The 27,422-nt window shown below is 40.0% G+C and overlaps 3 protein-coding genes across 3 annotated transcripts in view; 2 read left to right on the top strand and 1 right to left on the bottom strand.

Annotated features, from left to right (window-relative positions):
* The first annotated feature begins 744 nt into the window (after positions 1–744).
* gle1 (GLE1 RNA export mediator) lies at positions 745–14,373 on the top strand. Its single transcript, XM_038704433.1, has 15 exons — positions 745–902; positions 1,901–2,134; positions 2,661–2,819; positions 3,067–3,215; positions 3,311–3,371; positions 5,476–5,727; positions 6,846–7,071; positions 7,928–8,040; positions 8,431–8,643; positions 9,463–9,653; positions 9,742–9,871; positions 10,018–10,122; positions 11,968–12,050; positions 12,185–12,248; positions 13,321–14,373. Exons 1-15 carry the CDS (start codon positions 804–806, stop codon positions 13,387–13,389), a joined length of 2,148 nt encoding a protein of 715 aa, XP_038560361.1. The 5' UTR covers positions 745–803; the 3' UTR covers positions 13,390–14,373.
* A 532-nt stretch (positions 14,374–14,905) lies between these two features.
* LOC119892254 (prostaglandin E synthase 2-like) lies at positions 14,906–22,861 on the bottom strand. Its single transcript, XM_038704434.1, has 7 exons — positions 22,542–22,861; positions 20,774–20,962; positions 20,078–20,133; positions 18,682–18,834; positions 18,004–18,204; positions 17,724–17,841; positions 14,906–16,520 (listed from the first exon to the last, which is right to left on the bottom strand). The coding sequence occupies exons 1-7, from the start codon at positions 22,830–22,832 to the stop codon at positions 16,392–16,394; spliced, it is 1,137 nt and encodes a 378-aa protein (XP_038560362.1). The 5' UTR covers positions 22,833–22,861; the 3' UTR covers positions 14,906–16,391.
* A 3,026-nt stretch (positions 22,862–25,887) lies between these two features.
* Positions 25,888–27,422, top strand: part of LOC119892250 (ral guanine nucleotide dissociation stimulator-like) — a 63,834-nt gene continuing 62,299 nt past the window's right edge. The window contains exon 1 of the mRNA XM_038704432.1: positions 25,888–26,591. Coding sequence (XP_038560360.1) covers positions 26,571–26,591 — 21 coding nt within the window. The 5' untranslated portion in view covers positions 25,888–26,570. The remainder of the gene's footprint in view (positions 26,592–27,422) is intronic.

Here is a 27,422-nt window from a genome sequence, read left to right as displayed (position 1 = left end):
ATCAAGAAGGCCCAGCAGAGGATGTACTTCCTGCGCCAGCTCAGGAAGCTCAACCTGCCTAAGGAGCTGTTGATCCACTTTTACACAGCCATCATCCAGTCTGTCCTCTGCACCTCCATCACTGTCTGGTTTGGATCTGCCACCAAACTGGACAGGAGCAGACTACAATGGACAGTCAGGACTGCAGAAAAGATCATTTGTGCCAACCTGCCCTCCATTCAGGACTTTTCCAGAGTCAGGAAATGGGCAGGAAACATCACTGCAGATCCATCTCACATTGATCTGCAGTGATGTCTGTTTTTGTTCATAGTGTGTATACACTGAAGTCTGTGTCTGATTTTTATTATTGTGATTTTGTATTTTTATATGAGTAAGCACATCGTGAGCAATGTACAATCCAGAGTCAAATTCCTCGTATGTGTACACATACCTGGCAATAAAGCTTATTCTGATTCTGATTTTGCAGTTTTGTCAGTGTTTGAGAGGTTTTGGTGTGAGAGGTATCTGAAAGCAAACAAATAATGGACTGACAGCTTTTTAAAAAAAACAGGGACCGCTAGAAGGACTGGAAATACAATAGTAAAATAAATATTTTTATTGCATTTAAGGTTTTGTCTTGTGCAATGCTATTTTTATGAGATCAATAACAACATATTATAAGGGTTATGGCCCAACCGGAAGAGCGTCTCGGTTGTAGGCGGGCTGTTTGTCGTCGGATTGTAATTTATGTAACCTCATCCGGCGGTTCAAAACTTCGCCAAACGCTATCAAGTAGTTTGGGTTTTGTTTACCGCTCTGTCATCATGCCTGCTGAAAACCTACGATGGGCAACTTTAGAGGCCTTAAAAAATTCACCAAAGGCAAAAATCTCATTCGACCCGTACTGGTCAGAAAGGGGCGAGGTGAGTTGACGCCAGCGAACTCCGACATTAGCTAACGAATGGCTAGTTAGCCAAGCTGTCTCTGCCTGTTTAGCTAGCTAGATAATTTAACGAATTAATTTATTAGAGTGACTTTTCTACCATTTAGCTCTACCAGGACGATCTGCAATGAGGATAGTCCCCACCACAGTTTGCTAAATCACCAATACTGACTAATTGGAAGGAGCACAAGCAGGTGGAAGTCTTTAGTTAGGCAACGTATTTAGCAAATTGTTTGCTAACCTAACTTAATAGTATTAAGCTGGATGAAGCAACTTAGTCTTCCACTGAGTTTAACAGGCTACGAGCTGTTTGGTGAATGAGTGGACAAAATATGTGCTGGTCTTCCCAGCAGTGACATCTTTTTAAGGGCTGTAACGTTACTTGTAACATATTTCGTTTATTATTTCCCTTTATGTCACTTTATACTTCTAAGCCAATGCATTTTAGATTAAAATATTGGTTTCGTTAATAGTTACTTTTTAGATTAAGATTTCAGATAGAAAACAAATGAGATGCGTTTTAAATATTATGCTAAAGTTTTTTGGCCTGTGACCCCACAGATTTATATTGTGACCATTAAGAGTGGTGGGAACCACTGGACAAAACTAGTAACTGTAAATAAAGTAGTTAAAACTAGCATTAACTAGCTACAACAGTTATCTATTGATGCATCAGTCTTGGCATACTTTGACTTTTGATACTTTTAAGTACATTTTGCTGATAATACTTATTTACTTAAGTAGGATTTTGAATTTAGATTGCTGTGTTGGTACTTTTACTTGAGTAAAGGATCTGAGTACTTCTTCCACCACTGCTGATCAGGTATATTTGCTCAAGCACATGAGTATTTCCATTTTATGCTACTTTATACTCCACTACATTTCAAAGGGACATGTTGTTTATAAATTGCTTTTTTCCCCCTCTACACCTTTCTGGTGCATTTAAACACACTCGATGATGGTTCTGTCTTCTTGCAGCATATTTTGACTGGTTGTAAAGAGACCTTCAGCTTGTCCTCGCATTCTGGGATCATATTGGAGCGTCTCGGCTCCTTGCCCCTGCAGACCTCCAGCTTTCTGGGCTCCATCTCCGGAAACTCCAGCCCTGAGGAGATCTCGGCCTCAGTTTCATCCACAGGATCCATCCCTGACCTCAACGCTAAGCAAGCCGCACTTTCTACAGCCCCGCCTTTAAGGACCGAGAGTGACCAGGAAAGTCTCTTTTCTAGAGTACATGCTGATCTTTCAGTGTTTTTACTATGTGAGAAAGAAGTGTGTCAGAGTCTGTACACTTCTATTGGATTGAAGGAAGTGTCCACATAGTAACTTTTGTGTCATTTGACAGGGTTTTTTTTGAGCTTAGTGGTATTTGGGTGTTTGCTTCCAGGGAGTAGATATACAGTATATGTATAACAAAAAGTTGGTTTCAGAAAGTCATCATGATACGTGGCAACAAACAAGTTTGAGTTTGCAAGGATATTACTGAAACAGACAAGTTGTTGATATAATTGTGCATTATTGTTGGTGACTATTATAACCAGCAGATTCCCTGTGTTTTGTTTGTTTGTTTTCAATTGGATATTTAAATAATCTGTGGAGCTGGTTTAATGCTTTCATCCCTATAAAACAAGAACAGCTGCACACTTTGTATTACTTTCTGTGACTCTGTTGGAGCTCTGAATGGATCTACATGTCTGAATGTGTGACTTAATCTTTTCCTCACGTTTATGTGCTGCAGGCTGTTAGTGATAACACGAAGGATGAAGATCCAGAGGCAGGTGTCAGCGAAGTTTCCAGTCCTGCATCACTACCTACCATCTCCCTGCTGTCACCCAAAGCCATGGAGACGGCTGGTCTCATTATCAAATTTGAGGATGAGCAGCGTGAAAAGGCCAAGGTCAGACACAATGACTCTTAATGAGAATCCCAGTAGATTTTCAACTAACAAGAAATGCCTTCGTATTTTGGTGCATAACTTTCGCAATAAAGAGGGTGAAAGAAAAAAGTATTGTAAGTCATAGAAAATAAGAATTAACAATAAAAGAAAATGTTTAATTATCCCATAAGAACAACTTAACGGTTGTGTGATAAAATGCTGCCTGTATCAGTCTCACCTAGTTGATGTCTGAAATCTGTCGGCTCAGGTGGCGCTCAAACTGCGGCTGGAAATGCAGGAGAAGCTGGTGGCGGCGGTGGCAAACTCCGAGTCGGAGCAGCTGAAACGTTTCGAGGAGTTCATGGAGCTGAAGCAGAGGCAGGAGTACCAGAGCATGAGGGACATGATGGACAGAGAGTAAGAAGCACCGGCAAGGATGCAAGTCTTAATGATGTTGGAACATTTCTAAATTGTTACGTGTGATCAAAACTCTTCCACTTTCTGCACTGTAGAACTAAAGAGAGCATCGGGCGTCAAGAGAAACTGAAGGAAGAGCAGCGACACAGAATGAAGGTATGATCATCAGACTACATGTAGAAAGGATACTTAATGTGATACCCTAAAGATGGTTGCTTTAAAGGTCTGGAAGCACTGTAAAGTCTGGTGCTTTTTAACAGGGATCTCAGAGTGGAAAACTATTCCATACTGGCAAAACAAACTTAGAGTGATGAATCTTAAGTCTCACAGTAAATTAATTCAACTTAAGATGTCACTTCCTAAGTTTATTATCTGTGCTGATATTTAGGAGAGCTCCATAGTTACCCTAACCTGTTTCATTACTGATAATAAAAGATAGACTTTGGGCAAAAATCAAGCTCATGCTGTCACCGCCTAAACTGAGGTCCTCACAAACATGGCAACAGCGCTCCTCAGATATCGTGCAGATTCATTCATTTACAAAACAAGCTGCAAATGAGGGGCTTATTTGTTAATTTATTCATGTTTTAATTAATAAATTGTACTAAATAAAAACAAAAAAACTTTCTTTGTTCAGTGGACAAGAGCTTAGTCTACAGAGGGATAACTATTCTATATTCTAGGATACGGCACTATTACATTATTATAGGCGTTGTAAAAACGGTGTGATAGGATTTTATTTATTACGACATATTTTTGCTGTCAGGAAAACTACCACATGCTGTCATATTTTGTACTTGATTCTGTTAAAACAGCGACATCACACACTCACACAGTATCCTTGTCTTTGCTGAAAGTATGTGTAGGTGGTAGGGCTGCACGATTTGGAGAAAGTCATATAGTAACAATAACTAGTAAAACAAAACTAAGGGAGCATGTTGCTCTACAGAGGAGGCAGCTAGAAGGAGCAAATATTGGCATCCTGGCACCGGCTCAATGTAGATCTGTCTAATGCAGAGTCTCTATCTACAACCTGGAGGAGGAACTATTATACATGAGTCTATTAGTATAATATTATTATAACTTTAAATAAACAGTATAATTTTCGGCTAATAGTATACTGGGGTGGTGAGGGCGCATAGATAACATGCTTGCCTATGATGTGGGAGACCAGGGTTCAATTCCCACTGTAAGCCATCCACCAGTGTGTCCCTGAGCAAGACCCTTAAACCCTAGTTGCTCCAGAGGCGTGCGACCTCTGACATAAATAACAATTGTAAGTCGCTTTGGATAAAAGCGTCAGCTAAATGAATAAATGTAATACTGTTAGTATAACAATAATAACCTATATTAATTACTATATTCATTATAACTTCATATAATAGCTTACTATTTTACCACTAGTTGAACATTAAATCCAGTTACAGCGGTTTCCTTTCTGTGGGTTATTTATTTAATCCTTGTGTGAGAAAACGGCCCTACATTGATCTCTAATTGGTTAATGCTAAGAACAAACGTGTATCATATTATTCAACATTTATGATTTGATGCCCCATCCAGGCTGTGATTGGTGGTTGACGAAAAGTGAAACTTACAGGCACGTAGGCTTTATGAAAAGTTGAACAACAAAAGGCACAGAAACAGCGTTAAAATGTTAAATGGCCAGCGAGCCAAACCCAGATCTACCTTATCTTCTCCCAGTTTTCTTCTGTCTTACTGCTTCAACCTGCTGCCATTGTCTCTCTGTCAGAGAGCAACAAGTGTTGTGCCAAATTCTGCATGCCTGCCGAGAATTGCATGCACCTCGCGGGTGGTAACACTGATTTATGCTGAAAAGAGGTGGATGCAAATCTCCACACTGATGAATCGCGGTTATCACTGCACACTAGCTGAATCATAAGGAATGATACTTCTACTTAGTGTAATAATTCATTAACGACTCTAAATGTTCATAAAATACATACTTCGAATCATTTATCACCATTGATAAACCCCACAAAGGATATTATAGCGTTAAAAAGCAGTTTTTGGAGGTGCATGACAGCAGAGCACCGCCATTCTCTCGGTGCTCCGGTGGCGCTTCCGACTATGTTTTGAACAGTTAGCGGTGGGGCAGGGAGGGGAGTTACAATAGGTTGTTGTCTTAAGTTAGCCGCGCAATGCTTGTGATTCATCTGAACTCACAAGTTTAGAAAGGCTTCTGTTAGCAGCCTTGCATGCTTTGTACATTATAAACACGTTTCCTTTCTCCTCTTTGCAGATCCTCAATCTGCGGCTGAGAGAGGCGGAGCAGCAGCGCCTGCGGGAGGCAGAGCTCGAGCGGCAGCGACAGGCAGAGGGCAGGGAGAGACTGCGTAACCTTAACACCATCCAGGAGGAAATCCTGCAGCTCAACCAGCTGCTGGAGCCATCCAGCAAAACTGATCTCCCGTCGGCCAGCCTCAGCTCCTACAGCATGCGCGGAAACCAGCTGTGCTCCCAGGTGTCCGAGGTGGTGCGAAAGACAGCAGAGGTCAGTTTAACTGCTGATGGGAAAAGTTCAGGTTCGGATCAGGGCCCTTCCTACACTGACAAGGAGAGAGATGGAAAATTATTGTGGTTGTGTTAAAGGATAATTCCAGTTTATTACAACATTGGCTCATATGTTTTGGTGTTTTGGCAATTATTTCAAGTAGCTGCAACTTTGTACTCACAAGTTTAAGTGAAGAAACAAACGATCAGACAGGTTGGAAACAAACCCACAGGTTGGCCAAACTTATTTGGAAGATGATATAAAAGTAGACCGTAAAATGATCACTCAGACTTTTCATAAACATACTTTAGGGCTGAACAATTAATTTAAATATTATCAAAATCACAATATGGCCAAGTGCATTATCCAAATTGCAGGAATTTATTGATGACTGTAAAATGTGTCACAACATCTCATTATAAACAAAACGTCTTGGTTCTACTACAAATAATATTCTCCAGACTTAAGTGAGCATACTCGTTTCAAATAATTTTTTATATATATTCTTTTTTGAATGAAATGAATTTTGAAATGTAAAAATTACCATTCCCACTAACATTGTGACACACATCGGCATATCTGTCTGAACACTACGATTTTTATTTTTTTTAGCATGTCGTCCATCAAGGTTTTTTTTTTTTCCTTTTCATTTGCTATCATACTTTTTTCGATGAATACTTTTGTCTGTAATATGTAAGATTTTCAAAATGTTTTTTTTCCTCTGACAACCAGTCCAAAATCTAATAATATTTAATTTACAATGACAATACATCCTCCTCACATAAGAAAAGCTGGAACCAGATGACTGAAAGGAGAAATTGTTGATGAATATTCTGTGGACTGAGTAATTGATCAATCAACTGATTGTTTGAGCTCCAGCTAGCTTTAAATATTTCATTCAGTGTGCAAAGTGCCGTACACCTTATGGTCGGTGTGTGAAGATGTTGTTTTTAATAACTTAAAAGATACTAATGGTTCTGTATATTTTATATATAGAACATGTATTGTTTTTCTTTCTAGCGGCTCTCAGGTGTCAGTTCAGTATGAATCACTTGATCTCTGATGTATCAACCTGCTCATCAGACTGGTGTAACCTTTTCTGCTGTGAATTTTCCCAGGGAGAGTTTCCTAGCATGGAGGACATGACCGTGGCGGAGCGAGCACTCCACGAAATGAGGGCGCTGATCAGGCTGATGCAGGAGGAGGTCGCCAAAGCTCAAGAGAAGAAGAAGAAGGATCAGGAGGAGGAAGAGCAGCGCCGGAAGCAGGTGGAGCTGCAGGTGCAACAGGAAGCGCAGAAGAAGGCAGCGCAGTCGGCCAAAGAGAAGGTGAAGGAGAGGAAAGGTGAGATAATTGTTCGGATCCAGGATCATATGCTATGGGTCACGGATATCACCTAGAACTCATTTCAGTCACAGATCCAAGATGTTTAAGATGATTCTACCAGATGGTGGAAAATCTTCATAGCAACCTATAAGCAGGGAAAAAATTATATTAATTGGCTTTAGAGTAGAACTGCATTGATTAGTTGTCAACTATTAAATTAATCTGCAACTATTTTGATAATCTGTAATTTTTTAAGAAAAAAAAAGGTAAGTCTCTGATGCCAGCTTGTTGAATGAGACCATTTTCTGGTTTTATTACTCTTATGACATTTTATAGACCAAACAACTAATAATCAACAATGAAAATGGTCATTAGTTGCAGCCCTGCTGTAGAGTAACACAGATCATTCCACCTTGACTGTACTTGTGAAACATCATCAGTGAAAGACTTTGTACTGTTTGTATCCACATGTAGACAAGTACAGTCCAAAATCCTGGAAGTGTTCTTTCTCCCCGGTTTTATCAAGGAAAGTTTGGTATCTGACATGTGTGAACTAGGTAGCATAGTATCCCAGAATGCATTTTGTGCCAACCAGCGGTGATGGCAGATATTTTGAGCCTGGCTTAAAGCAGTTTATAATTTTCATCCTGGGACAGCTTCTATGTCACTTAAGTTTTGATTTTTTTTACACACGGATATTTTAGAGCAGTTTTAAGAAATATACTTTTTTTGTTTTGTTTTTTTAACTCTTAAGATGTGAATGGATGAATTCAAAGGACTGCATTCACTAGAGCTATTACTAATTAATGTTTGTTTGGTAATGTAGACATACGTAATACCGTGAGTACTTTAAAACACTTGATGGTTCCAACAGGGCTGCAGAACAGTGCTGAAGACAGCACACTGAAATGGTACAAGGAGCTGCAGGAGTCGGCTGCTCGGTGTGCTCAGTCCTTTGAACAACTCAACTCTCCAAAAGACACCCAGGTGAGTTTGTGCTTTGATGATGATGATGATAATAATATCTTATTTTTTTTACTGCACGACTGAGGTTCTATACAAAATGCAGCTCAAACTGCTTTACAAATTAAAAGACTAGAGCGGTCGTCTGTACATCTTTACTGTTTGTGCCAGTTTAGAGGTCAGAGAGGAGATGTTTCAGTCAAACAAGAACTACAAGCCTAAGTGAAATACAGGCTAAAATAGGTACAAAGTTTTATATAAATTATAACTATATGATCACAGGAAAAGTAAAGACAGTCTTTTATTCCGTGTTTAGGACACGTTTTGGTCAGATCACAAAAAGTATGTAGGTGATGGTGATATGTAACATTTACAGTATTTATGGATGGTTTTGTGTCTCTTCTCTGGACTCAGACCAAGAAGCTGAAGCTGGAGCTCCAGAAAGCAGCTAGCATCCCCGTCAGTCAAATCTCCAGCAACTCGGGATCGCAGCTCCAAGAAATCTTTGACAAGATCGACAAGCTGCTGTCGGGGCGGGCGGTGATGTCTGGGGGGAAATCTGTCTCCACCTCTCAGCATCCACAGGGTCTGAACTTTGTCAGCTACAAATTGGCTGAGAAGTTTGTGGTGAGTTACTTTGGTGCTGTGTGATCATCTCGGAGCTACTGGAAAAACTAAAAAAATAACTAAAACCATGTTATTTTTCCTTAATGACCCTAACTGAAAGATTTCTAACATTTATTTTTGAATCACCATTTTTTGGCACTGCAAATTATTATTAAACAAAACTGAACTTGAGAAATTGTGATCTTTCACTATCCACATATAATGGGTGATTAATTCATTGACAAATTAATCAAAAATCAGTTATTATTTGCCGCCCTCAATAGATGTATATATTTTAGTGCAACTGGAACTTTGGTCCAGGTTCGAGGAGGTTCCTAGTAATCCTGCTAAGTGATAAAGACAGACCTCAATTTCACCCAGAGACTGACGGGCGGCTGTGGATCAGGAGTTTGAGCGGGTTGCCCGTCAATCGGAAGGTCAGCAGTTCAACCCCGGCTCCTCCAGACTGCATGTCGAAGTGTCCTTGGGCAAGATACTGAACCCTGAATTGTTGGCTATGAATGTGTGTGATGCAATATAGTGTTAAAGTGCTTCAAGTGGTTGCAATGACTAGAAAGGCACTATACAAATACGGAGCATTTACATTGCTGTTGTTAATTATATTAGTAGCAGAATAAATAAGATCTGTGTGATATCCTCTTTTATGATATAGTAGGTGACAACAGTGGAAATGAAAGCTCTAACTCTTGCAGTGTGCGTACCAGTAACACAGAACAATCATATCCTCAGTATTTAGTCTATAATCTGTACAAATAAACAAAAGCCATAACAAAACTCCCCTGGGATTCATTTTCCTGATTTAAATATTTTCCCCCATAGAAACAAGGAGAGGAGGAGGTGGCGTCTCACCACGAAGCCGCATTCCCCATTGCCGTGGTGGCCTCTGGTGTCTGGGAGCTGCACCCACAAGTGGGAGGGTTCATCCTCGCCCACCTGCACAAGAAATGTCCGTACTCGGTCCCACATTACCCTCCGATGAAGGAAGGAATGCCTGTGGAGGAATATCAGAGGTCAGGGAGACAGAAACGTGTTGCTGCACCTTCCTTTTACTCAGTTGTTATGTTTGATTAATCACAAAAATAATCCTCATGTCATCAGGATTCTTGGTTACCGTGTGGACGACTCTGGGGTTGAAGGTCAGGACAGTTTCCTGAAGAGGATGTCTGGGATGATCCGGCTCTACGCCGCCATTATCCAGCTGAGGTGGCCCTACGGCTCCAAGCAGGGGGTAAAAACTGTCTCACTTCCTGTGTTTGAACGGTTTGTTCACTCCATCACAGTGACCACACTATTTCAAACTCTTAAGACCTTTGGATCTGTGTTACAGTGATTTTGTGTTGAAATGTAAAACACTTTTTATGGGATGTGTTTCAGTGTGCTCCTCACGGTCTGAACCACGGCTGGCGTTGGTTGGCTCAGATGCTCAACATGGAGCCTCTGGCAGACATCACGGCAACCCTCCTGTTTGACTTTCTTGAGGTGAGTCCTGTACTCTTTCTCTTTTCTTTTTAAACATAATATTAATCCAAAATATATGGCACAGACTCATTTGAATATGCAGATGAGGGGTAAAGTCTGACCATTTCGTCTAATATCATCATCAGCTCTGAAAAGTTTCAGCTCGGTCTGCAGTGTTTCCTCTATATGCATTCAGCAGCGGCGGTGCTTTTTCCCACGATCATTAAACTATGCGCTACAAATGTTTTCACTGCAGAACTCAACGCTCGGCTCGCTTCCTCTCCTCGTTCTATTCAGAACATACGTGACAGTTGGTGATATAAGAGCAGCGCAACTCTGAATCAGGAGGTGCGTAGCGAGTGTTTGATTGTCCGAGCGGCAGAAAGTGACAGGGAACGCGAGCGGAAGAAAATATTCTGGTAGTAAATGTACGGTGTCTGTCAGCTTCTCAAGACCAAGAAAAGTCTGTTGTTTCCCACCTGCTGGAAAAGTGAAGACTAAGCTAAGTTAGCTAACATCTCCCCTTCAGACTGCGCAGCTGAGCAGGAAAGCTTCTACAGCAGCTACACAGCTGCTATGTAACTTAACATTAGCTCAATTTATAGAAAGTAACTGGAAGCTGTATTTTATTACTGCCTACTAGTCCAATGTTGAGAACATCAGGTACAAACTTAGACTAAACTGACGTAGCCTGCAGCTCTGTCCTGTACAGACTGATTCAATTATTTTTCAGTCTGAAAAAGGAAAAGAGTTTAGGAAAAGAAAGGACGGAGGTGACTGGAGGAGCTGAGGTGCCAATTAGTGATGCAAACTAGTCCTTTTAAGCTAATGAGGAGACATTTCTTTTAGGATTTTAATGTGCAAATAAAATGCACCTGAGAAGGGAGGAGGTTTCTCATGTAGCCTTTTTTTATATTAATGTCTACAGATAAATGTCAGAAGCAGTAAAATGTAGACACACAAGGCAAACATGAACAGTCGTATCTATAATGATTCTGAGGTCATATTAACAGCGTTTTCCTGCCGTTAAGGCTTAGGGGTGATGCCCAAAACATGCTGTGCCATCACTGTAAAATCACTGTGGAGCAACAGAACCAACCAAATTACTTTCTCCAGATCTAAAGGTTGTAGTTCCTCCAGTAGACTCATCTTTGGGTGTTGGTTATTTATTATCTGCTCTAGCTTTTCCAACTATTTGTTCAGAGAGATGGTGAAAATAATGGCCCGATATGATGTGAAATTACATATTTTTGATTGGAAAACATTACATTTTCTTGGGAGGATCCCCAAAACCCCTGACCAACACCAAAACAGTCATCTAAAGCTCACATTAAACTGGGAAAACACTGCAGTTTTAAGCTATTCTAAGGTGCATCGCATGCTCATGGACACAAGAGCAATGTTGCTGAGACATATTGTGTTCACCTCTGCTGCTACAACTCCATCCTAGGGGAAACACTGTTAAGTTTATTTGTTTTGTGAAGTGTGCTGCTGAAAGAAATCCTAGAGGAAACACTGGTCTGCTCTTGGAGAACAGTGACGCAACCAATTTCCTTTTTAAATACGACCCAGGGAATAAAATGCAGCATATAAAGTGACAGTCACTTACTCATTTTCTTCTGTGTTTCATCATCTTTGCTTTTTTAAAGTTTAGTATATGTTTAGTCTATTAGTTGTTCTGTCCTGAGGTTAAGAGCTCAGTGTGTTATTGTGACCAGTGCAGGTTAATTTGGACTGAGAGCCTTTTTAGTGACTGAAAAGCTGGTGATGCAGTAAAGTTTATTTTATGACTGGTCAGTGAAAGCACCTGTGGGTCAAACAACTTAAGTGTTGATGTTTGTCTTCTTGTTTGTGTGCCTCCTTCAGGTTTGTGGTAATGCTTTGATGAAGCAGTATCAGGTCCAGTTCTGGAAACTCATCCTGCTACTTAAAGAGGAATACTTCCCAAGGTACACACTCGCTTAAGATGTAAAGCGTCTTTCACCAGCAGATAGCCAGATGATTTAGCAGCAGCAGCAGCTCTTGCTACAAATTTAACTTCCTTTTGTCTGATGTGTTGGATGGTGCTTTTTGGTGTCTCCAGAATTGAAGCGGTGACCACCACTGGACAGATGGGCTCAGTCATCAGACTCAAACAGTTTCTAGAGGTACGTGACTGGTAATGTTGGCACTAAACTGGAGTGGTTACTGACACTGGTGTTCTTCAAACAAGATGTACTATGTCCTGAAAAAGGCAACGTTACTTTGTGCTTTTCTAAGAAAGAACAGAAGGTGAAGGCAGTTTGGTCTCCGTTTTTGCCTCAAAGTTCAGTTTAATTGATCTCACAGCAGTTTGTATCCCAACATTGCAAATGAGGGCACGACACCTGTATGCTCTGCTGTCCAGTCTTTCTTGGCCACGTAAAATCTGACTTCTGGTCTGTTAACACCTCATACAGTCTATGATTAACACACAGTTAAAAACGTCACAGTTATTTCCGGGGGCAGCTCCAGAAGGGGACATGTAACCAAAACCGGGGACGTCTGGTCACCCTAAGTTAGCTAGCCTGTTGGTTTTTCAAAAACTACTTGTGTGTCTTTCAACAGAGAGATTCAGCAATGTGAGCATAGTTAATGAAAACAGTTAGTGACCTAGACTTAACTTTTTGAATTCAAATAAACAAACCAAGCGGAGGTCTCTCCGCGACTCAAGCGCCTTTCAGATGTCGACCTGTGTTTCGCCCCGATGTCGATCTGATTCTCGTTTGACCTGACGGGGCACGAGAGCGCGTCGCAGCCTGCGTAAACCAATGGAATGTCAAACAGCCAATCTGGCAGAAATTCAGCCCAGTTAAGAAATTAGTCGACCAGTTCAGGGTTAAAAATATCTTCATGCATTGGGTGTCTGCTTGGCATTTGCTCGGACAGTTGAGATGAAAGCACAGTGTAACACTGTGTTCCCAAAAATGTTTTATTTCCAAAATGAGAAGGCAAATTTACTCACTGCAAGAGAACATTTGAGCTACATGACTTGATGACGTGCAGTTAAAGAGAGAAGCAAATGCAGGATGGACAACAAAATTTAAAATGAAGAAAATGTAGAAAAATGTAAAAAGTTGACAACAGGATTTCTGTCATTACACATTGAAATGCATTAAGGCAATGGCTTTTGTGATCTCAATGTTGGTTGGTTTCTTGTGGGGGAATAAAAGTAAACTTATCTTTGTCTCCCACACATAGACGTCGCTGCAGAGCCGACAGATCAGTCCGCCCAAAGGCCAGCTGAGCTCCATGTTCTGGAGGTCGTGATGGAGGAGGGGCCATGTTGGATGTTGCTGCATGATGCCGATTAGGCATGGAAGGAGACTTTCTCTACAACTTCAGTTAGTAGCAGGAAACTGCAGATAGATGGCCGCCACTTCTGCAGCTGCTGTAGCTCATGGACTTTGGTGTCAGTTTCATTTACTGAAGAGAACTGACCAGAAGGAATTTGATGACGATGACACAATGAAGACCACTACATTTTCTGAATCTCATTATGTTCCAAAGTAAAAATGAATCCAACAGTTTTGAACGGCTAACGGCAAGATATTTATCTTCGGGTTCTTCAAAACAATGAAGGGAGCACTTCTTGCCAACTTAGCCGTCCTCCAACAGCTGTTCGAATGGTTTTCTGGGTGTCACCGTTGAAACGTGTCTCTGTGCACTGGTGGTTTTCTGCTTCTTTCAGCTTTTAGAATATAGTTCTTAAATGAAGACAAGAAATAATTATGCGTTGTGTTGAGATGTAAGCGTCTCCTTTAACGTTTCTTGTGAAGTGCCTCAGTTTGAATCCTTAATGTAAAAGATGTGTTCAAGCTCATAATGTGAAGCTGTTTATATCGGGGGGGGGGGCTATTTTATTTAACTCCATTTGGTCACTACAGGATCTCAACAAGTCTTGAAGCAAAATGGGGTTAAATGATTTTAACTTTTGCTATTTATATTTTTATTAATCCACCATGTGGAACAGCTTTGTGTAAACTGTTAACCAATGTGAATGAAGTTATCCCAAGACTAGAAATATATATGTAGAGGGATTTAACTGCAAATGTGTTCAAAACGTGCATTAGTCACACAACACAAATTATTTGATACAGAAATCTAAAGATGACCTTAAAGGGAAACTCTGTGTGCTTGTTTTGAAGGCGCAGAGGTGTGTTCTGAACATAATGTAGACCGGTGTGTAACAAGAAAGATTGTAATCATCATCTATGAACCAAATGGCTGAAATAAAACCTCATCAGCAGTTTACTTGATGTTTTTGTCATCCTTGGGTTTGTTTTTGTACCCTCCTTGAAGAATACAAGTTTCAAGAGGAAAAATGATTGATCGAGATACTTCAAATCAGAAATCAACGGAAAATTTATTATTTAACTAACAGTGAGAAACAGTCTCTGGTTCAAGCGTCTGAAATATGAGGATTGTTGTTCTGTCATTCTGAATTTAATGTCTGGGTTTTGCAGTTGTCAGATAAAACAACATTTGAAGACATCTCTTTGGCTGGTTGGTTTTAGAACTAAAGGCCACGGGATTATGGGAAGATGCAGGATCCATCCGATATGGGAGGTTAGCGGAACAAATTCCCGAATAAACTTGCAATTATTCAAATTACCAAAAAACTAACAAAACACCCAAGTGAACCTGTGACTTCTGGGACAGTTGTTAGTCCACCCTTGGTCTTTTACAGAAATATACACGATTCTGTGATGAAAATAGGAATTAATTGCACTCTTCAACCTCATCACATTGAAAGAGTAAAAATTTATAGTTAAAAGATCAGTGAGGATTTGAGTCTGTTTTATTAGTGAGGTTTTTGTGATTATTTCTTTTGCAGCACCCTGAAAACATTCAGATAATTCTTCAGATCAGCTTTACGAATATCTGATGAGAAAATTCAGTGCATTATTTTTATTAGTTGTTAGTTTTCTTCTTTGCCACACATTAAAACGAGAGCAGCCGCTGCCTCTGACAAACTGCACTTTTCCTTTTTTCTCAGATGTAATCCTACATATGTGTAATTAGAAAATATTTTTATATTTTTTGTCTTTGGTTAAAAATAAGTTAATGTGAATTGGTGCTCAAATAAAACAATTGTTGTTTCCTTCTTTATTTTCCTTTTTTACAACGATGCACACTGAGTTAGTTTTATGACAATTCAGAAATTGATCTGCAGTTTGCATATTAAAGTACATTCAGAGTGGCAGCCCACCAGTTCTTACCATTTTATTTTACTACAACGAGAACACCAATCCGATCAACCAGACTGATCCTGCATCAGTTACACAAAAACTATCATCTGAAATAAATAAGATAACCTGATCTCATGGTGCCTGCATACACAGAAAACTGCTGAACCGAGAAGAAAATCAAAATAAACTTTTTCCCAGACAAAGCTGCAATAATCTGAAGGGTAACAACGTATATAAAATCAAATTAAATAATAAAGTTTTCTGAAAGTCAACTAGAACAAAATCTCAACATTTTTGATCACTTAAAACTAAGTGATGCGTACTTGACTTCCAATTGAAGAAAATGTTGTTGATAATTGAGGGCTAAAACTTGAAGAAATAAAAAATGTTTTGTTTTAAACTTGAGTCCTTGCGGGGGCCCAAAATGTTTGGTCGAGAAGGAAAAGACCAAGTTAACAAAGAACTACAGTACTTGATGTGAAATACAAGCAGCTAAACGTTTTAGTCATGGTGAAGAGTGAAAAATAACGTAAGCATTTTTCTGACGTTTTGTGACACCATTCAGGGCCTTCCAACTGTCCAACTATTAAAGGGTCAACATGTGATACTTTCACCTCCCCACAACAAAAAACAAAAACATATTTGCAGGAAATTGACAGAATTGCTGCATCAAAGATCTGCAAACTTCTTTTGTTTTCGTTTTGTTTGCATTGCGAAAGTTTGACTCAATATTACTAAAACAGTATGTTGATTTATGTTGCAGTTCCCACAGTTCACCAGTAAAGGTCAGTAAAATGCCCTTAAATGAACAGAAGAGTTGATGGTAAAATATCTGGTGACAGTATGTTAATGTGTGCGATCTCTTTATCTTCATATATGTCTCCAGTTAACTTATTCATACAAATCAACAGGCTTTAAACTCAAGGGCAGGAAATCAATCAGGGCAGTAGTAATTTCCACAATCATAGCAGGAACTTCTTGCTTGCTGATGCTGGTCACCGTCTTTCTGCCGGGTTTACTGTCTTTCTGAGGCTGGAAGGTGTTCTGTGGTCTCCTTCAGCTGTTCGACTGGCTTCGGCTTCAGTTGCGGCCCTCGTGATTGAGCGATGCTCTCTCCATGCGTCTGTACCAGTATTTGACCTTGGTGTTCTCCATCATGTCATCAAACGCCTGCAGGCCCTCCATCACTCTGAGGACGCCAAACACTGCCTGCAGACGGAGGAAAATGGGGGGAACAAAGATACAAAGATAGACATTAAATTGTTTAGGCTGAAACAGTCGCTACATCGTTCTCATCAAAGCCACCAGACTCTCGACAAGACACTTGCATGAATTTGATGTTTTAAAGGGTTAAAAACACCAAAGTCACACAATTACACAAACCAAGACCAAACCGATCGAAGCAGCGGTAACCCAGAGGTAAAGTTAAATTTTTGTCAAGGGAGTCTGGTGGCTTTGATAATAAAAAGCAATTTAATGACAAAAAAAAGGTTTCTCTCTCTCTCTCTCTCTATAATGTTGTCAGAGACTTGTACTAACAATCTGAGCCTGTCAATGTCAAAAACAAGCACTTTAGTGGACTTATTTTGATGGGGCGCAATTGCTAGCAGGGATTACATTGCACCCCTGTTTCGCTGCTTCTGACCGCCAGGTTGTGATGTTGCAGCGCGCTCACTCAACACTGGACCAATTCCAAAAAACCCACATAGATACAAAAACATGGGAAAATATGGTCCAGGTTGAAAAATACCTAAGTTACCTTTTAACTTGTTAGCCTTTTAGCATGCTAACAAACCTATTGTTTGCTTTGTTAACGTACCTGTTTAAGAATACTGATGTTAATGTGCACAGTTAGCATGTTACGCAGTTTAGTAGGCTAACTTGTTTACATAAATGTATGGGGTGGTGAGGGCGCACTGGATAAAATACATCCCTTGGGTGTTAGAGACCTGGGTTCAATTCCCACTGCATTCCTGAGAAAGACACTAATCTCTAGTTGCTCCAGAGGCGTGCGACCTCTGATATACATAGCAATTGTAAGTCGCTTTGGATAAAAGCGTCATTTAAGTCGCTAATTATTATTATTTCATTAACATGCTACATTTTAGCATTTTCTTTTTCAGCATGTTAACTTTTGTATAGCTAATATGGTAACTTTGATGTTAGCAGAACATATTAGCTTTTAGCATTTGTTTGTTTTGTGTTATACGAGTTTGTTTAAAAATGTACTTGTCATTATAAGAATAAATTTAAAAAACTGTTGAAGTACTTTATTTTTTAATAGGACGAAATACTAAGAATGCATCAAGACAAAAAAAGAACATCTGAAGTGAGTGAGTTTTATGTTGCTTTTATCTCAACATAAGCTGAGGCTGATGTCATTAACAGAGAGAGACAGGTGTGTTCCCTCACCAGGTCTGCCAGGTTGGGATGTTCTCCACCCATGAACTTCCTTTTCTTGCCGATGGCTGCCACCCAGTCGTTGACGGCCTTGTAGAGATCCTGCCTGACGTCGTCCTGCAAGTTGTGTCTGTCGTGTCAAAAAAGAGAAGAAGAAAGTCACTGACTTGACAAATAAAAACTAGAATTTTTAACCCCTTAAGCAACAACCAGAAACATTTCCATGGCATGGGAGACAGATAAAAAAAAAAGCAGAACTAAACTCAGTGTAAGATATTCATGTGTAACTCACCGACTTTTGAGCCTTTTGGAGATGAGAAACATGGCCGCAGCGCCGACATATTTGGCAAAGAAACCTTCGAAAGTACCAAACTTGCCCTCGCGTACAATGTAGTCGAAGGAGGCCAAGGCCTCACCGGTAGTTCGGTACACGTTGGGAGATATAAGATGCACAAGCCAATCGTCTGCCCACTGACGCCACTTCATCTCCTCTCTGAAAATAGGAAGAGACAACAAATGCCGGGTACAATAGCATAGTAGCAATAAGACTTGTGATTTGCATAATAAGTCCACGTAGTAGAAATGTTCTATGAAGTAGACTTGCTGGAGCTTTTAACCACATCTTGTGGCTTTGAGTAGATGGAATTTGCTCAGTCGTCATTTAGTTCTTGTACAGCTGCTTGTGTGTAGACAACATTTAATGCTGAGAAGTTTGCCTTGTTTTGTTTAATAATTTTTAAAAAAAGAGGGGGTTGTGTATTGGCACTAATATCAAACAATTTTAAATGATACCCAGTTGCTGGTTTAGACAGTAGGCCAATCACGAGCCAGGGAGCAAGTGTGCTAAACAGCCATTGGATGACACAGAGTGCAATCTTTCAAAATAAAAGTATGCTGATGGTTCCAGGCTGTGATTTCTACCTCTAGCGTCTGACAGTTGTTTGTGTGTGAGCGGCAGGTCTGGACTCACTTCTGCATTCCCTTCTCGCGGTACGCCACCGCCGTCTCGGCCTCGCTCAGCATCAACCAGTACTTGTTGGTGTACTCCGTCACCTCCTTCCCTCTGTCATTCACCGACTTCATCTCCGGGTAGCAGCGAATAATGTCAGACATGCTTTTCTCCCTGGATGACAAAGGTTTCACGTTTAAAGGGTCAGTGCACCCAAATTACAAAAATATTTATAAATTCTCTTTCTCTCCAGTGCTATCTATGCATGCAGTTAGTTTTGTTTTCAATTGCCTAGGAGATTTTAGAAAAGTAATAATTGCTTTATTATCGATTATCGATTGCTCTGCTTATTATTTTCTTGATTAATCACTTTCAACTTTTATTTTGTTCTTTGAGGCCAAGAGTAACAGGAGTAATAACAGCAGACTGAATAAGCAGCGGCACGATTTTGACCATATAAATACTACAGCTGCAATGATTTACTGATTCCGTTTCGACTATTAATTGGTTTAAGAAAAAAAGGCACAATTCTCTCATTTCAGCTTCTAAAACGTGAATATTTCTGGTTCTGTTCCTCTGTGACAGTAAACTCAATATATTTGGGTTGTGGACAAAACAACACTTTTGAGAACGTCATCTTGGGCTTTGAGAAACACTAATTGACATGGTTTTACCATTTTTCTGACATTTTATAGGCCAAACAACTTATAGATTAATCAAGAAAATAATTGAAAGATTAATCAACAATGAAAATAATCAATAGTTGCAGCCCTAATACATACACAAGGAGGCTATGAGTATAAAATGTAAGAAAATTATGAAAAATGCCCATTATAGTTTGGTCACAGTCCATGGTGACGTCTTCAAATGTCTTGTCCAACCAACAGTCCACAAGATATTTAGTTTACTGTCATGCATGACAAAGAAAAGCATTCAATTCTCAGATTAAAGAACTTGGAACCAGATAATTTTTGGCATTTTTGATTAAAAATTACTAAAATTCTTTAGTGAATATTTAAATGGTTCTGTAAACTAATCGTAGCAGCTTTACTGTTAATACCAAAGACTGTGGATTATTCAGAATACCTGTTTTTATGGAAAGACACTTTTTTGTTGAAGTTTTAACAGTGTTTTTATCATTTTTCAATGCTATGAGCAACACAAACTAAACTACAGTCACCTCCATTGTGCTATAGGCACATCTCAAAACCTTAAAACAATCCAACCAAAACTACTTGCATTGCTGGATACCAAAAGTAAATCTAAAAACATGTTTTTGGGTGACCTGACCACGTTGCATGTTCTGCCCTCACAATGACTGAGATTTCAACATTGGATGTGTATTGCCCAGGCAGGTTTATACTAATAATATAAAAAACTAAACAAAACGTATTTTCACAGGGAAGCCACAACTTACTTGCTGATTAAATATGTCTTGAGGGAGCTGATGATGACAGACGAGTCATTCAGTTGCTGCAACAAAAGAGAGCGACGACAAAAAGACAAGGGGGTTTCTTTGAAAATAGCTGCACATTTATGGAGAAATAAATGAAATAATAACCAGTTTAATTTCTGAATTGCATCAGTACGGAATATTTTTAGACTGGAAAATGCTTGAAGCAGCTCTCTGGTGGCGTCTCAAATAATTGACTTCCAAATTAAAGTGGTTGAGAAGTTTTAACCATGTCTGACATGTTAACACTGGCTTGGAGGTAGAAAGGTATATTACTTTCTGTAAATTACTTTAAAGAAGTACTTTGGTGGTGGAGTTAGGGCTCTGTGATTAATCAAATTTTATTTTCAATTACAGTTTTGGCTCCCAATGATTATGAAAATAAGATAAATCGAGATAAAACAACAATTGTTATCCTCATTATATTTCGCCCAAGCACAAACTCACTCATGTGTAGTTCAGCTCAAGCCAAGAAAACAGAAAGAGCCTTTTGGTCAACAAGAAAGATAAAACCAATTCAGCTGTTTAGACACACTTTGGTTTCCAAGTCCGATGAGGAACAACAAATAGTGTGGAAGATGTGTTACATGGTGGTGTCTGCAATTTGTAACTTATATCTGACCTGAAGAGACCCTAAATGAAGAGAATTGACAGTCTTACCACTTCACCGTCCACCATCAGGATGGGAACTTTTCTGTAGACCGACCACTTTAACTCCTTCCTCATCACCGGGTTCACCTCCACGATCTCATACGGCAGCCCGTGGTAGTCCAGAAAGGCTCGCACCTTGCTGCAGAACGGGCAGGTCTTGTACTGGTACAGAGTCAGCTTCAGACCTCCTCCTGAAACCTGGAACGAGGCATCGGAGGAAAGAGGATCCACCATAATAGGTTATTTTATAGAGGTTGGTGCTTGCAAACAATATCTTCAAACTAGTGTTTTTACAGATTTGTAAGTAGTACAGAAATAGAAAAGATATGTTATATAATATTTTCATTTAAAAACAATAAACATTACATGCTAAATATGAAAGCATTTATTTTTTTTACTGTAAAATGTTCACTCAATACATCTTCTTTAATTTAAGGGATCAAGATCAAAACTGTGTGTGTTTTATATGTTTATGTGAAAAAGTGTACTTTCAAATATCGATATCAGAATCTGTCAGATTCTTTTAAAGTTTGGAAAAAAAAAATCCCTGTGTATAAAAAATCATGGCTGGATTAACCCCTTAAAGACTTTTTATATACAGTCTATGGTTAAAGAGCAAAAATTAGCTGTGGACCTCCACTGACCGTAGTTGCGGTAGTTTTGTTAAACCTGAGTCTAACTTTAAACAGACAGGTAGGAGATCCAGGTAATAAAGCACAACTCTCCTAAAGACCTACTTCTTCAGTGGAGCATATTCCCAAATAAATGTGCAATTAACCAGATTACCACAAACCAACTGATACACAACGTATATGGAGGTCTTTGGACGATATAAAAATATATTCTTCTTCTTGTCCCATTTTATTTCTATATTTCCTATACAATGTTTATACTGTGTAAAATATTCTAACTCTTGATGCATCGTCACTATATCACAATAGTGAGTAACTTTGGGATCTAAAACACAGTTGTGTGGGTTTGAACAATGCTTGTCCTGACTGACAATATGAGTTTGTAGTTGAGTAAGCTGGTTCAATACAAGCTGATCGACACAGCGTGCTGAAATACTGATTTTGATAACAGATGTAGCTCCTGCAGAATGACTGCAGTGTTAAGAAGAAGTACTCAGACTTTTTACTGCAAGTCAAGTTAAATTCCTGCATTCACTTTTTTTTTTTTTACTTGCGATTGACAACAGTGTCAGCAGCAAAATGTACTTGAGGTACCAAAAGTAAAAGTACTCATTATCATCATGCATTCATGTGTAACCATCACTTTCATATGTTGTAGCTGGTAAAGATGGAGCTAATTCGAATTACTTTATATATTTGTAGGTAAATTAATCTATAATAATAGACCAGAGTGTATTTGTTGATTAGATCTGGTTTTAATAATGTGAATCTAAAAAGTAACAATTCAATTACATACAAGCCACCATTGTTCTTTTCATATAGTGGTCTTTGTAATATTATTTACAGAGACCCAATACTTCCCAACACAAGCAAGCACTTGGCGACAGTGGCAAGGGAAAAGCAGCCATCTGCCTCGACTAAAGCGGTTAAATACAAACAGAAGTATAAAAGGGGCATAAATGGAAACAGTCAAGAAAAGTACAAGTACCTCACTTAAGTAAAGCACTTGAATAAATGTACTTAGTTCCATCCCTGAATTCAGGTGACCGTGAATTTAGGTAACTGCTGTCAATGGAAAACTGCTACTGGAGGTCAGCGGGACACCGTTTACCAGGCATTACACACTCCGGTGACCGGACACTCACCTTGGTCTCCTCCTCGGCGAGGTGCTGCTGGACATTGAACTTCACAGTCTGATATAAACCCAAACCTCCACCGAGCAGGAACGCACAGCCCAGGACCCTGCCTCCACCTCCTCGCAGAGAGGAGAGCAGTTTGGCGCGGACCCCGGTCCCGCCGGTCCCGTACGCCCTCCTGAACCCGTGTGCGCTCACATTGCCCACCGGGTACGAACCGGTACCGGCCCGGCGGGCGGCTGGAGACTCCAAAATATTCCAGCCGACCTTACAGAGCGTTCTGGCACAGGCGGCCGCCATGTTGGTTTTACATAAAATCCCAGAATGCACCGCGGGAGACCAGACTACCGGGCTTTGTTACCCCGAGTTTACCCTGTCAGGCCGTGCGCTGGCTCCTATGGCTGGCTCCAGGGCCGTGCTTACCAAAATCTGGGATAAGCAGCGTGCGAGCCAGGAGGAGCTCAGCTCCCATCAGAAGAAATCAGCTCCCCTAAAAGCATGATTTGTGATATTTTCTCTAAAATATTGACAGCATACTTTATTGACATTAATTTCTTTAAACAGCCAGAGGGAACGTTAACCGACCGATCACTATTTAATGTTTTATTATGCTATGTAATTTTCGGGACAAACAGGACAGGAGTTGAGACAACTGCTCATAATTCGGGACTGTCGGTCACCCTAGAGCATGATGAGCTTTGTCAACCCATGTTTATGCCAATTGTATATTAATTTTACATTTTAGACGTTTTCGTTGATAATTACACTCGAATTGTATAGCAAAAAAATTAATAAATGTGTTTATATGTATATAAATATAATTATAGGCCTATAAATACAAAAATATTTCTCTGTATATATATACACACATATATATATGTGTGTATATATATACATGTATTTAAAAAATCCCCCTCTCACCCCTTGTGGGGTGGGATGTGTCATCCTCAAGCTCGGGTCCTCTACCAGTGGCCTGGGAGTTTGAGGGTGCACTCTTCTGGACAGAGGCCTCTGATGTTTTACCTGGAATCTGCTGTAGCCACTTTCCCAGTTTGGGGGTCACAGCCCCTAGTGCTCCGATTACCACTGGCACCACTGTTGCTCTTACTTTCCACATCTTTTCTAGCTCCTCTTTCAGCCCTTGGTATTTCTCAAGATTCTCGTGTTCCTTCTTCTTGATGTTGCTGTCGCTAGGGATTGCCACATCTATCACTGCAACCTTCTTCTGCTGTTTGACGATCAACACGATATCTGGTTGGTTAGCCATCACCAGTTTGTCAGTCTGGATCTTGAAGTCCCACAGGATCTTAGCTCGGTCATTCTCAACTTACCTTAGGAGGTGTCTTCCATTTTGACCTTGGGACTTCCAGCCTATTCTCATGGCAGATGTTCCTGTACAATATGACATCTACCTGGTTATGGCATTCCATGTACGCACTTCCTGCCTGCATCTTCCACCCTGCTGTTATGTGCTGTACTGTCTCAGGGGCATCCTTGCACAGTCTGCACCTAGGGTCCTGCCTGATGTGGTAGACCCCAGCCTCTATTGATCTTGTACTGAGTGCCTGTTCTTGTGCCGCCATGATTAGTGCTTCTGTGCTGTCCTTCAGTCCATCCTTTTCCAGCCACTGGTAGGATTTCTTGATATCAGCCACGTGCAGCGGCTTGTCCCTCCATGAAGGTTCTTCATCTTCCTTGTCCTCTCCCTCGGGTTTCTGCTGCCTGAGGTACTCACTAAACCCTTCATCATTGGGGGCCATCTTCCTGATGTACTCTTGGATCTTTGTCGTTTCATCCTGGACAGTGGTCTTGACACTCACTAGCCCTCGGCCTCCCTCGCTACGCTAGGTGTACAGTCTCAGGGTGCTGGATTTGGGGTGAAACCCTCCATGCATTGTAAGGAGCTTTCTTGTCTTGATGTCAGTGGCCTCTATCTCCTCCTTTGGCCAGTTTATTATACCAGCGGGGTATCTGATGACTGGCAGGGCGTATGGTTGATGGCTCGGATTTGTTTTCCCATTCAGCTGACTTTTCAGGACCTGCCTCACTCTCTGTAGGTATTTGGCTGTGGCGGACTTCCTTGCTGCCTCCTCATTAGCCTGCAGCACCCCAAGGTATTTGTTGCTGCATATATGTATATATATATATATATATATATATATATATATATATATCTCAAAACAAACAAGCAACAATACAATAATACACGTATGCCATTATATCATTTGTTCACAAATAAGGCACAATTTAGGAGTTAAATTGTTTAATGTGTTTAATGAATTTTCTTTTTCTCACAGCTGGATAAAGTTTGGCTGGCGTGATATTTATGAAAACAGCACCCTACAAAGATTGTCTGTGGTGGTGAAGTTATGTAGTATATATCTACTACTATATATCTATCTATTTTTTAACATCTGACATTATTATCTTGCTGTATCAAAAGGGAAGGTGGCCACACAAGCCAATGTGTAGTAGCCTTCAACTTATTGCAATACACCCCAAAAATGTAGCAGACAGGATGTAGTCTGTGTAGTTTTAAATTGCATGGAGCAGCAACTAGCAACTATTATTGATCAATCTATCAATTAGATTAGAAACCATCCAATTAATAAAAATGGATGGATTCAAACAAAGGGTGGTATGTCCTGAGTTGTTTAACACATCTAGATGTGAATACCAGGAAATAAAAGCTGAAATTCTCTTGCTCTTGTCTCATACTCATTTTTTGATCTTAAACTCAAATGTCTTCAGTGAACAACAAAAACTAAGGAATTTGCCTTACCGATCCAATACTTTTGGAGGGGACTGTATATATAAATAAATGGACAACTAGGATATCAGTATTATATGTAAAACATTTTTGTTTAAAAAAAAAAAAAGGACCTCCAAGTCCACTTACTTAATTCGTCCAAACATGCATCTCGTTATCTTCAGTTATCTCCGTTATCATGGAAATGGCTCAGCTGTGAGAAAAAGCTAGTAAGGTGATGAGTGGACCTTGTGATAAGATATTTTTGGGTAAAACTACTATTTTCGGGCTTGTTGTCCTTGTAGGCCGAATGTCTATTTATGTGTTCTGTATCCGTTATTAACACTTAGTGCAACGAAAAATCAAATTCCTTCAGTGTGTAGGCTGCACATACCAGGCCAATAAAGCTGATTCTGATTTTCAAGGTCAGGAATTACAGTCTTGTTATCCTCGTTCTTTCGAAGGCAGAATATGAATACGATACAACCGTTTAAAGTGATACAATGTTTTAAAATGTATAAAAAATAAAACTGGAGTCTGTTCAAGAGAGTCTGTTTCGCCTCTGCGTCGTTTTACGTGTGGTGCGTTCAAGAGAGTCGTTGTTCTGAGATGCCTTTTTTTCTCCGACCGCAGCAGCAGAAGCAGCGTCTTGCTTTGGTGAAAGCGGAGATTCCCCCTCAACCAGCAGCAGCAGCATCCATTTAAGCATCCGTGTTACAGTGGTCAAATCACTACCACATCTTCCCCCGACTGACCACTCCTCACTGGGATGTCGTCGTCGAGCAATAGCGAGGATTTGAGAACCGATGCGAGAGGAGACCTTTCTGTTGTATTTTTTCGAGCGTGACTGGAAGGGAGCGGAGCGGCGATGGATGAAGGCAGGAGGAGACAAATAAAATTTTGATAATCGCTGGGTTTAGCTGGCTAACGCTAGCACGCTAGTGTTAGCTACCCCTCAGCTCGCCGTTGGTTGTTTTTTTCTCACTCCCCCGTTCACTGACCGATGTGGTGTTTTCCTCCATGAAAAAACACTCCTTAAAGCCTTTTTATATTGATACCGAGACATGCTGGAGTCAGCGAGGACATTTCTCTCAAGGATAAAAGAACCATAGCTGTCTACTAGCCTCCCAGCGCGTTTTAGCTAAGCATTTTTTTTTTTTTAATTACTATTATTTTTTCCCACCTCGCTCAACCGTGAAGAACAAGATGCTGGCGGAGGAGGAGTGTGTCTAACGGTGAACCTGAACTTGCATGGACACACTCTCCATGAAGGTCATGATACTGAGAGAATGATCATGCTGGAAAAACAGGTAAGTGAAATTACCTGAGAGCATCAAGTCACTGGGTTCATATTGAAATGCACACCTGCGCTCATTTGCATATTGGTAATTATACCTGTCTAACAGCTTGTATCTGATACAACTGACCTGCTTCAAGGTGGTTTTGTACATTAAGTGTAAAGGTGATCAATACCTTTTCAAATGATCACCCTGCTGCACATATTTCCCCTCATCATAACCTTCCTCCCAGTTCTCTCTCTCTCTCTCTCTCTCTCTCTCTGTTAAAGTCAACCTCTCTCTCCCACTGTCTCTCCAGCTGCTGTGTGTTTTTAGAAATGCACTTATGTGAAGACATTCAAACTGTTGAGTTTGGCATTGTAGTGATTGGTTTAGTTTTACAGGAATGTCACATACAACACATACCCAAGTAGGAACAGAATAGCAGGATCGTGAATTTGATTTTTATTGTCTTCTGTCATTATAAGGTGGCAGCTGCCAGACATTTTAAGCATTTTTCTGATTTATTGATTAATTGTTTAGTCTATAAAATGTTAGGAAATGCACAGTACACATTTCCAGAGATGATATCTTAATTGTTTTATTTGACCAAAAGTGCCAAAACCCCCAAAATACTTTTCAGTCATATAAAACAGAGAAAAGCAATTAATACATTTTTGTCAATTAAATGCGGAGGTCCCTTACCCCAAAATTATATCAAACAGAGACAAGCAGCAAATAACGTTTGAGAGGCTGGAATAACAGAATTTTGACATTTGTGCTCCACATTAATCTATCTAAATTGTTGTTGATTTATTTTCTATCATGTAATCCATACCATAATAAAGTGATTAAGCATTTGAG

This window comes from Micropterus salmoides, unplaced genomic scaffold (assembly GCF_014851395.1).
Source record: "Micropterus salmoides isolate LMB-PRFRI ecotype aquatic unplaced genomic scaffold, ASM1485139v1 Ms_hic_scaffold_7, whole genome shotgun sequence".
NCBI classification, from domain to species: Eukaryota; Metazoa; Chordata; class Actinopteri; order Centrarchiformes; family Centrarchidae; genus Micropterus; species Micropterus salmoides.
This window is presented reverse-complemented; position numbering and strand designations above follow the sequence as displayed.

What these genes read in the sequence shown, in the direction of transcription:
- gle1 (XM_038704433.1), top strand. Translation starts at nt 804, where the DNA reads ATGCCTGCTGAAAACCTACGATGGGCAACTTTAGAGGCCTTAAAAAAT. An exon ending in ACTGGTCAGAAAGGGGCGAG is followed by an intron (nt 903 to 1,900) that starts GTGAGTTGACGC and finishes GTCTTCTTGCAG; the next exon opens with CATATTTTGACTGGTTGTAA. An exon ending in GACTCAAACAGTTTCTAGAG is followed by an intron (nt 12,249 to 13,320) that starts GTACGTGACTGG and finishes TCCCACACATAG; the next exon opens with ACGTCGCTGCAGAGCCGACA.
- LOC119892254 (XM_038704434.1), bottom strand. Translation starts at nt 22,832, where the DNA reads ATGGCGGCCGCCTGTGCCAGAACGCTCTGTAAGGTCGGCTGGAATATT. An exon ending in TCCAAAAGGCTCAAAAGTCG is followed by an intron (nt 17,842 to 18,003) that starts GTGAGTTACACA and finishes TTGACACGACAG; the next exon opens with ACACAACTTGCAGGACGACG. An exon ending in ATCCCAACCTGGCAGACCTG is followed by an intron (nt 16,521 to 17,723) that starts GTGAGGGAACAC and finishes CTCCGTCTGCAG; the next exon opens with GCAGTGTTTGGCGTCCTCAG.